The 17,146-nt window shown below is 34.2% G+C and overlaps 1 protein-coding gene across 1 annotated transcript in view; it reads left to right on the forward strand.

Annotated features, from left to right (window-relative positions):
* LOC143084976 (uncharacterized) overlaps positions 1–17,146 on the forward strand; it is a 170,965-nt gene that overhangs the window by 75,875 nt on the left and 77,944 nt on the right. Inside the window, exons 38-42 of the mRNA XM_076261084.1 lie at positions 4,839–4,929; positions 8,318–8,470; positions 9,347–9,411; positions 10,766–10,971; positions 13,732–13,796. Coding sequence (XP_076117199.1) covers positions 4,839–4,929; positions 8,318–8,470; positions 9,347–9,411; positions 10,766–10,971; positions 13,732–13,796 — 580 coding nt within the window. The remainder of the gene's footprint in view (positions 1–4,838; positions 4,930–8,317; positions 8,471–9,346; positions 9,412–10,765; positions 10,972–13,731; positions 13,797–17,146) is intronic.

Raw genomic sequence — 17,146 nt, forward strand, 5'->3', positions numbered from 1 at the left:
GTACTCCTCCGTGACTTCATGGATACCTGTAAACAATTTCCATGTGCTTTATCATTAAATGGTCACATGAACGCTTGACGGGAAGCTAAGAAAAATGCGTAATTGACACAGACTTTAAATCATTTCCGGAAAGGACCCAAAGTTCCGGATCGCGTTAATAGAAGTATTAAAAAAAATTTCTTCAAATTTAAAGCAATAAAATTTTCACAGTCGGGAGGATTTTCAAGGGTCGGTCGGTAAACTGCAAACAAACAATATTTTAATTTAAGCCTTGTCAGTAGTACATATCACAGGTAATTGTAGAGATTATAGAGATGTTAACATTGATGTGTAAAAGTTAACAGACACTACACCTGGTACTTGATACTGCTATTGTCAGTAGTACATATACACAGGTAATTGTAGAGATTATAGAGATGTTAACATTGATGTGTAATAGATAACAAACACTACACCTGGTACTTGATACTGCTATTGTCAGTAGTACATATACACAGGTAATTGTAGAGATTATAGAGATGTTAACATTGATGTGTAATAGACAACAACAGACACTACACCTGTTACTGCTTGTGTCAGTAGTACATATACACAGGTAATTGTATAGAGTAAAGAGATGTTATCATTGATGTGTATTAGATAACAGACACTACACCTGGTACCTGATACTGCTACTTTCAGTAGTACATATACACAGGTAATTGTATAGATTATAGAGATGTTAACACTGATGTGTAATAGATAACAGACACTACACCTGGTACCTGATATTGCTACTCTCAGAAGTACATATACACAGGTAATTGTATAGATTATAGAGATGTTAACACTGATGTGTAATAGATAACAGACACTACACCTGTTACTGCTTGTGTCAGTAGTACATATACACAGGTTATTGTATAGATTATAGAGATGTTAACACTGATGTGTAATAGATAACAAACACTACACCTGGTACCTGATATTGCTTGTGTCAGTAGTACATATACACAGGTAATTGTATAAATTATAGAGATGTTAACACTGATGTGTAATAGATAACAGACACTACACCTGGTACCTGATATTGCTTGTGTCAGTAGTACATATACACAGGTACAGGGTTTCCCCTGGGTCATTTAATTTTTTCGCCACCTCTTTCGCCAAAACAATATATTTTTCGCCACTTTATTATTTTTTTCGCCAAGTAACATAAATATATTTTTCGTTTAAAATTTACCTTTTTTCTACCCCACCCCCCCCTCCCTTAAATAAGATGATTTTGTCCCATTGTGTCTATGATTATTCTCTCAAACTTATTTTAGAGTCTACATTTTAATGAATAAACACTAATCACTTTAAAACAAAAACAAAAATTTTAACTTAAAAGGGAAAAATATCCATTGTATTTTAAACAACTTTTCTAAATGAGGGGACCACTATACTTTTAATAATATAAAGATATTAGTCTAGGAATATAACAAAATTAATGGACATGTTTTGATCATATAATAACTGTATAGTTCGTAGGGAAAGTTTCTTTAAAAGAAAAATACTAATGTGCCATTTTGTACTAAGAAGTGGTTTTTACAACAAAACAAAAGCATTTATCACATGAAATTGATCCCTCATTTCGTGTGTAGTCTTATATGGAAGAGTTACTCTCATTAGAGGGGTTGTTCCCAAGCTTTTGGATAGATTTCTTCATAGCGACAGTTTTCTTTTCTTGGCCATCGTAAATGAAAAAGTTGAGACGTAAAACTATGCTTGAAAGACGTGTGTCACTCAAACGACTTTAAAGTAGTCTCCTTAATAAATTACCTATGTTAAAGTCAAAGGATACTTAAAGTTTTAAATCGGAGATTTTTCTTGCTTTTGAACATTTTTCGTCACAACAACAGCTATCTTTAAAAGGAGAAGAGACGTCAAAAGTTTGCTTCAAACACGTGCGTCGCAAAGTGGTGAATAAATTCTGTATGACATTTAGCGGAAGCCATTTAACCTTATCATTTTGTCAAACAATTCAAACAACACCTTTATTAATTAGTCCTTTGTTGTCGATAGCTATAAAACGCAATCAGCCGAATTGATGTATGTTCAAATCTTAATGAGGTCAAGGTGAGTTCCGAGTATTGTTTAATCGGGTAAAGTCTGAGAACTCGAAAAAAAAAGTTAATAAACAAGATGGAGGAAAATAAATCGCTATATATATTTCTTTCGCCAAATTCTTTCGCAAATGACGAATTTTTATCGCCACAATTTTTATTTTTTCGCAAATTGCGAAAATGGCGATCGCCAGCGGAAACCCTGCACAGGTAATTGTATAGATCATAGAGATGTTAACACTGATGTGTAATCAATAACAGACACAACACCAGGTACCTGATATTGCTACTATCAGAAGTACATATACACAGGTAATTGTATAGATTATAGAGATGTTAACACTGATGTGTAATAGATAACAGACACTACACCTAGTACCTGATATTGCTACTATCAGAAGTACATATACACAGGTAATTGTATAGATTATAGAGATGTTAACACTGATGTGTAATAGATAACAGACACTACACCTGTTACTGCTTGTGTCAGTAGTACATATACACAGGTAATTGTATAGATTATAGAGATGTTAACACTGATGTGTAATAGATAACAGACACTACACCTGGTACCTGATATTATTGGGTAATTGTATAGATTATAAGGATGTTAACACTGATGTGTAATAGATAACAGACACTACACCTGGTACCTGATATTGCTACTATAAGAAGTACATATACACAGGTAATTGTATAGATTATAGAGATGTTAACACTGATGTGTAATAGTTAATAGACACTACACCTGGTACCTGATATTGCTAGTGTCAGTAGTACATATACACAGGTAATTGTATAGATTATAGAGATGTTAACACTGATGTGTAATAGATAACAGACACTACACCAGGTACCTGATATTGCTACTATCAGAAGTACATATACACAGGTAATTGTATAGATTATAGAGATGTTAATACCGATGTGAAATAGATAACAGACACTACACCTGTTACTGCTTGTGTCAGTAGTACATATACACAGGTAATTGTATAGATTATAGAGATGTTAACACTGATGTGTAATAGATAACAGACACTACACCTGTTACTGCTTGTGCCAGTAGTACATATACACAGGTAATTGTATAGATTATAGAGATGTTAACACTGATGTGTAATAGATAACAGACACTCCACCTGGTACCTGATATTGCTACTATCAGAAGTACATATACACAGGTAATTGTATAGATTATAGAGATGTCAACACTGATGTGTAATAGATAACAAACACTACACCTGGTACCTGATATTGCTAGTGTCAGTAGTACATATACACAGGTAATTGTATAGATTATAGAGATGTTAACACTGATGTGTAATAGATAACAGACACTACACCTGGTACCTGATATTGCTACTATCAGAAGTACATATACACAGGTAATTGTATAGATTATAGAGATGTTAACACTGATGTGTAATAGGTAATAGACACTACACCTGGTACCTGATATTGCTACTATCAGAAGTACATATACACAGGTAATTGTATAGATTATAGAGATGTTAACACTGATGTGTAATAGATAACAGACACTACACCTGGTACCTGATATTACTACTATCAGAAGTACATATACACAGGTAATTGTATAGATTTTAGAGATATTAACACTGATTTGTAACAGTTAATAGACACTACACCTGGTACCTGATATTGCTACTATCAGAAGTACATATACACAGGTAATTGTATAGATTATAGAGATGTTAACACTGATGTGTAATAGATAACAGACACTACACCTGTTACTGCTTGTGTCAGTAGTACATATACACAGGTAATTGTATAGATTATAGAGATGTTAACACTGATGTGTAATAGATAACAGACACTACACCTGGTACCTGATATTGCTACTATCAGAAGTACATATACACAGGTAATTGTATAGATTATAGAGATGTTAACACTGATGTGTAATAGATAACAGACACTACACCTGGTACCTGATATTGCTAGTGTCAGTTGTACATATACACAGGTAATTGTAGAGATTATAGAGATGTTAACATTGATGTGTAATAGATAACAGACACTACGCCTGGTACTTGATACTGCTAATGTCAGTTGTACATATACACAGGTAATTGTATAGATTATAGAGATGTTAACATTGATGTGTAATAGATAACAGACACTACACCTGGTACTTGATACTGCTAGTGTCAGTAGTACATATACACAGGTAATTGTATAGATTATAGAGATGTTAACACTGATGTGTAATAGATAACAGACACTACACCTGGTACCTGATATTGCTACTATCAGAAGTACATATACACAGGTAATTGTATAGATTATAAGGATGTTAACATTGATGTGTAACAGATAACAGACACTACACCTACTGCCTGATACGGCTAGTACTAGTAGTACTTATACACACAGGTAATTTTTAAGTTTATAGATATGTTAACATTGATGTGTAATAGATGACAGACAACACACTAGGGCTGCTAGCTGATGCTTCGTGTAAATTTTTATGTTCTTTATTGTAAGTTTTCATGTGAAAAAAATCTTCTTTGATTTTATTAAATTTTGAGATTTTACAGAATGTGTTAAACTTTAAAAAATTCTGTTTACAATAACTATATATTTATAGTCATTTGAAATTTTAAAACAATTACAATTGGTTTAAAAAGTTATCTTTTAGTTGTTTGTGTCTTTAAATTGTGGTCTCATAGACATAACTATCATCTTCTTTTATATTAACCATATATTTCTTCATTTTAGGTTAGGATTACTGATAAAAGACACTGCTTTAGGGGATGTAGAAACTTTGCCAAAATTTCAAGATTTAGGATCAACATCAGGGGATGGCGCTGTAAGTTTTATTAACCTAGTTTACACAATGGAATTATGCAATATACACAAAACTGAATTTGAATTAAAAAATCTTTTGTTGGAAAAATAACATATCTTTATTTTCCCTTCTATAGCCCCAAGTTCTCCATTCATCTTTAGTGACGTTTGCCTTAATTTAGTTTTAAGTTTTATTTAACTGCTGCTACTCTATCTATAATAGATAGCCAAAAGGTTCCCAGATTTTGTTTGAATAATTACTGTCTTGATTGCTCATTTTGGTCTCCATTTTTTAAACACACATCAGTATAAATCATAAATGCCAGCTAGGGGATGCATACAATCAAACCTTTACATTTAATAATCATGGTGGCTTGTCCTGTTATCCAGTCATGCCTTATTTTACCTTATATTAAAAATCATCTAAACAAAAAAATATAAATGGACATAATAGACAACATAACAAAAGAATCTTAACAGACCTACACAAAGTATTACTCTTTTTGTACAAATAATAAACATTGTGGTTTAATATGTCACTAATTTTCAGACATAGTCAGCCTTTCTTACATGACAAATCTATTGTAACTATTGTTGATGGTTTCTCATCCTGAATATGTATGACATAATTGCCACTTGATATTTAGCAATCAACCATCAATGAATCAATATTGTTTAGGTTTTTAGATTAAACAGTATTTGTTATTGGAAATTATAACAATACAGTGTATACTGTGGATTGATTTGTTTTCATGGGTACCAATTTTCTTGGGTTGAGGAAAACTGACACTTTTGTGGATATTCAATTTCGTGATTTTGACAAAGTCAACATACAAGGCAATGGAAAATTAAACATTTAAATTCGTGATAAACCTGTACCCACATAATCCATGAAAATTGGTAGCCAACGAATATTAATGAATCCACAGTAGTACAATTTTACATAAAATTCAAATATCACCAGAGATTTAGAAATAAATTTGGAAGAACTTTTACAAATCTGTCATAAGGAAGTGCCAACAGTATATTCAATTTAGGACAAAATATGATATATTTTAATAAATACCAAAACAAAAGTATGAAGCCGTCAACTTTTATTAATATTTATATTCAAAGTAAAAGGTGAAAATGGAAAACATATTTACAAATCTAGTTTGTTTTTATCTTAAAAGAAGCAAATTACAAAGCAAACCAGGTGCTCCGCAGGGCGCAGCTTTATACGACCGCAGAGGTCGAACCCTGAACAGTTGGGGCAAGTATGGACAAAACATTCAAGCATGATACAGCTCTGAATTTGGATTGTGATCAAATTTTTGACATTACATGGGTTTTTTTTTACACAAAACAAATGCCAAGATTTTACAAATCAATTAAAGATTTCTTCTTCAAACTTTTTAAATCTAAAATTAAATAGTTGACACAGCATAGGTTTCTGACACAGAATGAATGTGGTCTAATGAACTTAAAAGTTTTTTTTTGCCTTTGAGCAAATCACTATGCTGTTGAATATTAATCCTCTCAAAAAAATGTTTGAAGAAATTTTCTTTTTATTTATGAAATCTGAAATGAGAAAAATTTAACCCCCCCCCCCCCTTTTTTTTCACATCCCCGTTTCCCTTTTTCAAAACTGATATCAATTCAAATTTCTAATGGAGTTTGCAACAATAACTACTCATTTAAATACATCATAAAATATTAAGATGTAAAAAAACTGCTTGTTATCACTGAATGGTAAAGATTATTTAAATTTTTCAGTTGGTAGTAAAAAGTGTATATACATTGTATATTGTATATAACAAAGATTAAAGTTGATTCTGGACAAAGAAAGATAACTCCAATTAAAAAAAATTCTTGCTATTGCACAAATAGGATATTTCTTGCTTACTATTCTGGACAAAGAAAGATAACTCTAATTAAAAAAAAATTTGCTATTTCACAATATTGTGCAATTAGATATTTCTTGCCATTGCACAATACTGTGCAATTGAAAAGACTTGCTATTGCACAATACTTAATATAATAATTTTAGATCCTGATTTGGACCAACTTGAAAACTGGGCCCATAATCAAAAATCTAAGTACATGTTTAGATTCAGCATATCAAAGAGGCCCAAGAATTCAATTTTTGTTAAAATGAAACTTAGTTTAATTTTGGACCCTTTGGACTTTAATGTAAAATTTGAAATTTGAAAACAGGACCAAAAATGAAGAATCTACATACACAGTTAGATTTGGCATATCAAAGAACCCCAAGGATTCAATTTTTGATGAAATCAAACAAAGTTTAATTTTGGACCCTTTGGACCTTAATGTAGACCAATTTGAAAACTGGACCAAAAAAACTTCAATAATCAAGAATCTAAGTACATTTTTAGATTCAACATATCAAAGAACCCAACCGATTCATTTTTTGTCAAAATCAAACTAAGTTTAATTTTGGACCCTTTGGACCTTAATGTAGACCAATTTGAAAACGGGACCAAAAGTTGAGAATCTACATATACAGTTAGATTCGGCATATCAAAGAACCCCAATTATTCAATTTTGATGAAATCAAACAAAGTTTAATTTTGGACCCTTTGGGCCCCTTTTTCCTAAACTGTTGGGACCAAAACTCCCAAAATCAATACCAACCTTCCTTTTATGGTCATAAGCCTTGTGTTTAAATTTCATAGATTTGTATTTACTTATACTAACATTATAGTGCGAAAACCAAGAAAAATGCTTATTTGGGTCCCTTTTTGGCCCCTAATTCCTAATCTGTTGGGTCCTAAACTCCCAAAATAAATACCAACCTTCCTTTTGTGGTCATAAACATTGTGTTTAAATTTCATAGATTTCCATTTACTTAACCTAAGGTTATTGTGCAAAAACCATGAAAAATGCTTATTTGGGCCCTTTATTGGCCCCTTATTCCTAAACTATTGAAACCAAAACTCCCAAAATCAATCCCAATCTTTCTTTTGTGGTCATAAACCTTGTGTCAAAATTTCATAGATTTCTATTAACTTAAACTAAAGTTATGGTGAGAAAACCAAGAAAATGCTTATTTGGGCCCTTTTTGGCCCCTTATTCCTAAAATGTTGGGACCAAAACTCCCAAAATCAATACCAACCTTCCTTTTATGGTCATAAACCTTGTGTTAAAATTTCATAGATTTCTATTCACTTTTACTAAAGTTAGAGTGCGAAAACTAAAAGTATTCGGACGCCGGACGACGACGACGACGACGACGACGACGCAGACGCCAACGTGATAGCAATATACGACGAAATTTTTTTCAAAATTTGCGGTCGTATAAAAATTATATTCTCTGTTAAAAAGATACATTATATTTTGTATGGGTCACACGGAATAATCATCTATAGAATAGTTTATTGATCCCCAAATTTATGTTCCTTTTTTTTCAGAGTCCAGTTAAACAAGATGGGTATAAGCTGGAAGTATTTAAGAATTGTATTTTGGTTGACTCCTACCTACTGAAGAGAGGAAGGTATATCCTAGATTTGGTTGATCTAGACAAGACAAAACCGGATTACATCATTAAAAGACCAAAATGTCCAGTAAGTTTTAACAGTAACTTTTAGTTCTATTTCATAAAACATATAAAAAAAAACATTTCTTCACATTTTGCAATATACTGGTTGACTTTTGAAAATAATATTACAGTAAATAAAGGCAACAGTAGTATACTGCTGTTAGAAACTCCTAAATCAATAGAAAAAAAACAACAAATCTGGGTTACAAACTAAAACTGAGGAAAACTCATTAAATATAAGAGGAGAATACAACAGAACCACAACATTAAAATGTAACAATTTCAATATGTATAGGCAGTTTAGTTATTCATTAGTTGTTAATTTTTTCTCAGAAACATGATTGTTTAAATTCTTATCCAATATCACCTTTTGTGATAGGGATATGTGACTGAGAAATACAGTACCATACCTTTTTAATAGAACTATTTTAAATATCAAATATACATATAAATATAGTGTAAAAAAATATACCTGAATCTATTTAGGTTATGCTATTTCATGGAAAGATAGATATATTTGACAAGGATCTGATGCATTTATGATTGCTTTAAATAGCATCTGTTAACAATATCTCAATCTGATCAGTTTCAGATACCTATGATTTAATCAGCACACTTGTAACATATTTCATCTTAATTTCTTGACCTTATATATCATATATGAGATATACTTTCTTTTCTTTACATATATAGTAAGGGACCCCTGAGATATCAATAATTGTTAACTGGGGTATAGAAATATGGTTGTATGGGCTTCTGTTGGGCAATAAAACATAATTAAAGGACTTGTCCATTTCGTTGGGATGAATTTTAAATAGCCTTATTATAATGTGCCTTCATTTATCTATTTCTAAAAATGTATTTGTTGTATACATAGTTATATTGATTATTTATTTTATAGTCTTTCCTATATCCACCAAAACTACAAAAAGGAATGAAAGTTGTTGTCAAGCTGGATATTGACAGGTAAGGTATATAAAGCTGTAAACAATATCTCTTATTGCCTATTCTTAAATTACATCCAATATTTGTCCAGCACAAAATACTATTATTAACTGGTGAAATTTTAGTTCAAACATTCCTCGCATAGAAATTAGCATGTCTAGGACAGGAATTCATTCGTCTGTCATAAAGATGATTTATGATGAGCAGTTATAAGAAGTCGGGTATTAAATTTGCAAAAAACATTTTTTTTCACAATTTTATCTTACTTGGAACTTTCATGTATTTGTAACTATGTTGTAAACATTCTACATTAATAAGTCACAAATATTGCAACCCAACCTTTTAGACTTAACAAATTTTTGCTATTACCAGGTACATTTTAGTGGATTGTATTTATTTTAATGATTGTTGATATTGAAGTGGATTTTGTAATGGGTTCTAAACTGGGTAATATAACTGCGAATATGGTGAATAGTTGTTTCATTATGCAATCATTATGCAATCATACCACATTATATTATTTGTAACTGCAACTTGAGGTCTCAAATGGTTATAAATAAATAAAAAAAACAACTAAACATGAATTGCATGAATTGAGATGGAAAAAAATTAAACAATTCAAATGAGAAAGCTAATGGTCTTATTTATAACTAAACAATTTACATATAAAAACAAATATAACAGACATAACCAACAAGAACCAATAAACTACATGCTCCTGACTTGGGACAGGCATATAAGGAAGTGGTGGGTTAACTATGTTTGTAAGTGCTCATCCCGCCTCCTAAACCTGGGACTGTGGTGTAACAGCAAAACATAAAATCACCTATAAAAATTGGTTGAAAAAGGCTTATAATGGTTTACTTTTATAAATTGTTAATTGGATGGAGAGTTGACTCTTTGGCACTCACACCACATCTTCCTACATCTATTAACTCATTAAATAGATACAAAGAAAAACATCAAACACAAATAGAATGTGCCAAGGTAGATATCAATTCCTCATCCTTTTAACAACAAAAAAGAGCAGTATGTTATGCTCATTATAAAATGTACACATAAATTACTAAAATAGTTGAGTAATGTTGAGTTACATGTATTACACATTACAAGTCAGCTTTTAATAAATATGTACAAAAACATAAACATTTCTAAGTTGAACTGCTTCCTATATATATTATCCTCAACCACAATGTATAACATGAGAGACTTAAATTGCACCTATTTTGACAATTTTTTTCATTTTTAAAATTTTCATTTTGATCCAGAACCATGTTGTTATCATGGTAAAGGTAAACAGTCAAAGATAAAGAAGTTTTCCATTCTTTTATTTTATACAATTATCTAAGCAGAACATTTGTATATATTTTCATAGTTCTGGAGATCAGTTTGCAGATGCTGTGATATCTGAAATATATGATGGTGGTGGATACTGTTTTGAGTACACTTCACCTGGTAAAGTTTACACAGGAAATGAGAAGATTTGTGTTGGAACAATGGATTGTGGGATAGAAGATGCAGATTGGGAAGCGATAGAGGGGAAAGGGAACAAGGAGGAAATGAAAATACAACTTCTTTCATGTAAGATTTTGTGTTGTCCACACTAGGTTAAGGAGAAACTTATAACTGCAAATTCAGAAATTATTGTGTGCATTTATTATTGCAATTTTTTGCGATGTTTCAAAAAATCCTGTTTAATTCATTTAAACAAAATTCAATATCCAAGTTTGAATTATTGCGATAATAGCACTGCCGCATTTTTCGCAATAATAAAAACTTTGCTATAATTTCTGAATTTACAGTAATAATTTCAAGAGCACATTCTTTCCATTCTTTGAATTCAATATGAATAAATTTAGATTATTGAGGTGTTGTTAAAGCTGGTGCCAAACACCTTGACTAAAACTTATTTGGCTTGTTTAATTTTCATAAAATGTTGACAAAATATTTACTTTGACCCTTTAACAAAAATTTCAAAATTTCAAAAAGTGAGTTCTCTCCCTTTTTAGCTCACCTGGCCCGAAGGGCCAAGTGAGCTTTTCTCATCACTTGGCGTCCATCCTCCGTCGTCATTGTAAACTTTTTACATTTTGAACTTCTTCTAGAGAACCACTGAATGGAATAAAACCAAACATGGCATGAATGTTCCTTATGAGGTGCTGACAAAGTGTTGTTACTTTGTAGCCGATCCATCATCCAAGATGGCCGCCAGCGGGGGACTTAGTTTAACATAGGACCCTATGGAAAATGCATACAAATGACTTCTTTTAGAGAACCACTGAATGGAATAAAACCAACCATGGCATGCATGTTCCTTATAAGGTGCTAATCAAGTGTTGTTACTTTGTAGCCGATCCATCATCCAAGATGACCACCAGCGGGGGACTTAGTTTAACATAGGACCCTATGGGAAATGCATTCAAATGACTTCTTTTAGAGAACCACTGAATGGAATAAAACCAAACATGGCATGAACGTTCCCTATGAGGTGCTGACCAAGTGTTGTTACTTTGTAGCCGATCCATCATCCAAGATGGCTGCCAGCGGGGGATTTAGTTTAACATGGGACCCTATGGGAAATGCATACAAATGACTTCTTTAAGAGAACCGCTGAATGGAATGAAACCAAACATGGCAGGAATGTACCTCATAAGGTGCTGACCAAGTGTTGTTACTTTGTAGCCGATCCATCATCCAAGATGGACGCCTGCGGAGGACTTAGTTTAACATAGGACCCTATGGGAAATGCATACAAATGACTTCTTTTAGAGAACCACTGAATAAAATGAAACCAAACATGGCATGAATGTTCCTTATAAGGTGCTGACCAAGTGTTGTTACTTTGTAGCCGATCCATTATTCAAGATGGCCGCCAGCGGGGGAATTAGTTTAACATAGGACCCTATGGGAAATGCATACAAATGACTTCTTTTAGAGAACCACTGAATGTAATAAAACCAAACATGGCATGAATGTTCCTTATGAGGTGCTGACCAAGTGTTGTTACTTTGTAGCCGATCCATCATCCAAGATGGCTGCCAGGGGGGGACTTAGTTTAACATAGGATCCAATGGGAAATACATACAAATGTCTTCTTTTAGAGAACCACTGGATGGAATGAAGTCAAACATAGCATGAATGTTCCTTATGACATGCTGACCAAGTGTTGTTACTTTGTAGCTAATCAATCAACCAAGGTGGCTTCCAGCAGGGGACTTGGTTTAACATAGGACCCTATGGGAAATACATACAAATGTCTTGTTTTAGAGAACCACTGAATTGAATGAAAGCAAACATAGCATAAATGTTCCTTTCTTAATGAGGTGCTGGTCAAGTGTTGTTACTTTGTAGCCAAATTTTATCTCTTTATATGATTTCAAAAACCCAAGTAGAATCAGGTGAGCGATACAGGCTTTTGAGAACCTCTAGTTATATTATGTACCACTTTCAGAGAAAATTATAGATGTTTGAAAAATATCTTTCATCTCAAATTTCCTCAAATTAGAAAATAACAAAGTTCTGTTAAAACATTTAAGTAGTAAATGTAGAAAGTATGATTTTTGTTGAGCCTTTGACTGTGGTGGAAAAAGTTAGACATAGTGATCCAACATTTTGTTGGTGACGTTTTAGCCGCAACAGCCACAAATATTCACTCTGTGGTTATAGTTTTTAAATTTTAATAACTTTCTTAAACTATCCTCGATTTGTACCAAACTTGGACAGAAGCTTGTTTGTGATCAAAAGGTAGTAGTATCCAGAAGTAAATTTTGTAAAAAAAAATCATTTTTTTTTCTCAGTATTTTACTCATAAATGGACATAGTTTTCTGCCAGATACCATACATTCACTCTGTGGTTAAAGTTTTTAAAATTTATAGTAACTTCCTTATACTCTCCTGGATTTGTACCAAAATAAGACATCAGCTTGATTATAAACAAAAGCTAGTATCTAGAAGGAAATGTTAAAATTTTGTACCTGTTTATCTATATTATACTTATAAGTGGATTTTTTCTTCTGGTAAATATTACATACAGTCTGCAGTTAAAGTTTTGAATACATTTTTTAGATTCATCAACTATCCTAGGTTTTTACCAAACTTGGACAGAAGCTTCTTACAATCAAAAGATAGTATCTAGAGGAATATTTTGATTGATTTTTTCACCTTATTTTTGGTGAGTCTACAATTAACAGCAAAAGTAGACGAGACACTGGCTTTAAGAATTTTTATGCACAGACTTTATTTTTTTACAGGCTTTAAGCTGTCAGTAGAAAAAAATCTGTTTATAAAAAATAGAATTTGTGTTCTTTATTACTTAATCATAACCTGTTGTTCTGTTTTCAGCCCCCAGTAATATGTCCCTGCTGCATAAAACCTATGTCCCAGCACCACCACATCTAGTTACAAAGGTAAGGTATAAAATGTGTAACACAGTCAGAACCTATGTCCCAGCACCACCCACCACACCTAGTTACAAAGGTAAGGTGTAACACAGTCAGAACCTATGTCCCAGCACCACCACATCTAGTTACAAAGGTAAGGTATACAATGTGTAACACAGTCAGAACATATGTCCCAGCACCACCACATCTAGTTACAAAGGTAAGGTGTACAATGTGTAACACAGTCAGAACCTATGTCCCAGCACCACCACATCTAGTTACAAAGGTAAGGTATACAATGTGTAACACAGTCAGAACCTATGTCCCAGCACCACCACATCTAGTTACAAAGGTAAGGTATACAATGTGTAACACAGTCAGAACCTATGTCCCAGCACCATCACATCTAGTTACAAAGGTAAGGTATACAATGTGTAACACAGTCAGAACCTATGTTCCAGCACCACCACATCTAATTACAAAGGTAAGGTATACAATGTGTAACACAGTCAGAACCTATGTCCCAGCACCACCACATCTAGTTACAAAGGTAAGGAATACAATGTGTAACACAGTCAGAACCTATGTCCCAGCACTACCCACCACACCTAGTTACAAAGGTAAGGTGTACAATGTGTAACACAGTCAGAACCTATGTCCTAGCACCACCACATCTAGTTACAAAGGTAAGGTATACAATGTGTAACACAGTCAGAACCTATGTTCCAGCACCACCCACCACACCTAGTTACAAAGGTAAGGTGTAACACAGTCAGAACCTATGTCCCAGTACCACCACATCTAGTTACAAAGGTAAGGAATACAATGTGTAACACAGTCAGAACCTATGTCCCAGCACTACCCACCACACCTAGTTACAAAGGTAAGGTGTACAATGTGTAACACAGTCAGAACCAATGTCCCAGCACCACCACATCTAGTTACAAAGGTAAGGTATACAATGTGTAACACAGCACCACCACATCTAGTTACAAAGGTAAGGTATACAATGTGTAACACAGTCAGAACCTATGTCCCAGCACCACCACATCTAGTTACAAAGGTAAGGTATACAATGTGTAACACAGTCAGAACCTATGTCCCAGCACCACCACATCTAGTTACAAAGGTAAGGTGTACAATGTGTAACACAGTCAGAACCTATGTCCCAGCACCACCACATCTAGTTACAAAGGTAAGGAATACAATGTGTAACACAGTCAGAACCTATGTCCCAGCACTACCCACTACACCTAGTTACAAAGGTAAAGTGTACAATGTGTAACACAGTCAGAACCAATGTCCTAGCACCACCACATCTAGTTACATAGGTAAGGTATACAATGTGTAACACAGTCAGAACCTATGTCCCAGCACCACCACATCTAGTTACAAAGGTAAGGTATACAATGTGTAACACAGTCAGAACCTATGTCCCAGCACCACCACATCTAGTTACAAAGGTAAGGAATACAATGTGTAACACAGTCAGAACCTATGTCCCAGCACCACCACATCTAGTTACAAAGGTAAGGTATACAATGTGTAACACAGTCAGAACCAATGTCCCAGCACCACCACATCTAGTTACAAAGGTAAGGTATACAATGTGTAACACAGTCAGAACCTATGTCCCAGCACCACCACATCTAGTTACAAAGGTAAGGTATACAATGTGTAACACAGTCAGAACCTATGTCCCAGCACCACCACATCTAGTTACAAAGGTAAGGTGTACAATGTGTAACACAGTCAGAACCTATGTCCCAGCACCACCACATCTAGTTACAAAGGTAAGGAATACAATGTGTAACACAGTCAGAACCTATGTCCCAGCACTACCCACCACACCTAGTTACAAAGGTAAAGTGTACAATGTGTAACACAGTCAGAACCAATGTCCTAGCACCACCACATCTAGTTACAAAGGTAAGGTATACAATGTGTAACACAGTCAGAACCTATGTCCCAGCACCACCACATCTAGTTACAAAGGTAAGGTATACAATGTGTAACACAGTCAGAACCTATGTCCCAGCACTACCCACCACACCTAGTTACAAAGGTAAGGTGTACAATGTGTAACACAGTCAGAACCAATGTCCCAGCACCACCATATCTAGTTACAAAGGTAAGGTATACAATGTGTAACACAGTCAGAACCTATGTCCCAGCACCACCACATCTAGTTACAAAGGTAAGGTATACAATGTGTAACACAGTCAGAACCTATGTCCCAGCACCACCACATCTAGTTACAAAGGTAAGGAATACAATGTGTAACACAGTCAGAACCTATGTCCCAGCACCACCACATCTAGTTACAAAGGTAAGGTATACAATGTGTAACACAGTCAGAACCTATGTCCCAGCACTACCCACCACACCTAGTTACAAAGGTAAAGTGTACAATGTGTAACACAGTCAGAACCAATGTCCTAGCACCACCACATCTAGTTACAAAGGTAAGGTATACAATGTTTAACACAGGCAGAACCTATGTTCCAGCACCACCACATCTAATTACAAAGGTAAGGTATACAATGTGTAACACAGTCAGAACCTATGTCCCAGCACCACCACATCTAGTTACAAAGGTAAGGAATACAATGTGTAACACAGTCAGAACCTATGTCCCAGCACTACCCACCACACCTAGTTACAAAGGTAAGGTGTACAATGTGTAACACAGTCAGAACAAATGTCCCAGCACCACCACATCTAGTTACAAAGGTAAGGTATACAATGTGTAACACAGTCAGAACCTATGTCCCAGCACCACCACATCTAGTTACAAAGGTAAGGTATACAATGTGTAACACAGTCAGAACCTATGTCCCAGCACCACCACATTTAGTTACAAAGGTAAGGTATACAATGTGTAACACAGTCAGAACCTATGTCCCAGCACCACCACATCTAGTTACAAAGGTAAGGTGTACAATGTGTAACACAGTCAGAACCTATGTCCCAGCACCACCACATCTAGTTACAAAGGTAAGGAATACAATGTGTAACACAGTCAGAACCTATGTCCCAGCACTACCCACCACACCTAGTTACAAAGGTAAGGTGTACAATGTGTAACACAGTCAGAACCAATGTCCTAGCACCACCACATCTAGTTACAAAGGTAAGGTATACAATGTGTAACACAGTCAGAACCTATGTTCCAGCACCACCCACCACACCTAGTTACAAAGGTAAGGTGTAACACAGTCAGAACCTTTGTCCCAGCACCACCACACCTAGTTACCAAGGTAAGGTATACAATGTGTAACATTGTCAGAACCTATGTCCCAGCACCACCACACCTAGTTACCAAGGTAAGGTATACAAGGTGTAACACAGTCAGAACCTATGTCCCAGCACCACCA

The sequence above is a fragment of the Mytilus galloprovincialis genome, chromosome 8 (assembly GCF_965363235.1).
Source record: "Mytilus galloprovincialis chromosome 8, xbMytGall1.hap1.1, whole genome shotgun sequence".
Taxonomy (NCBI): Eukaryota; Metazoa; Mollusca; class Bivalvia; order Mytilida; family Mytilidae; genus Mytilus; species Mytilus galloprovincialis.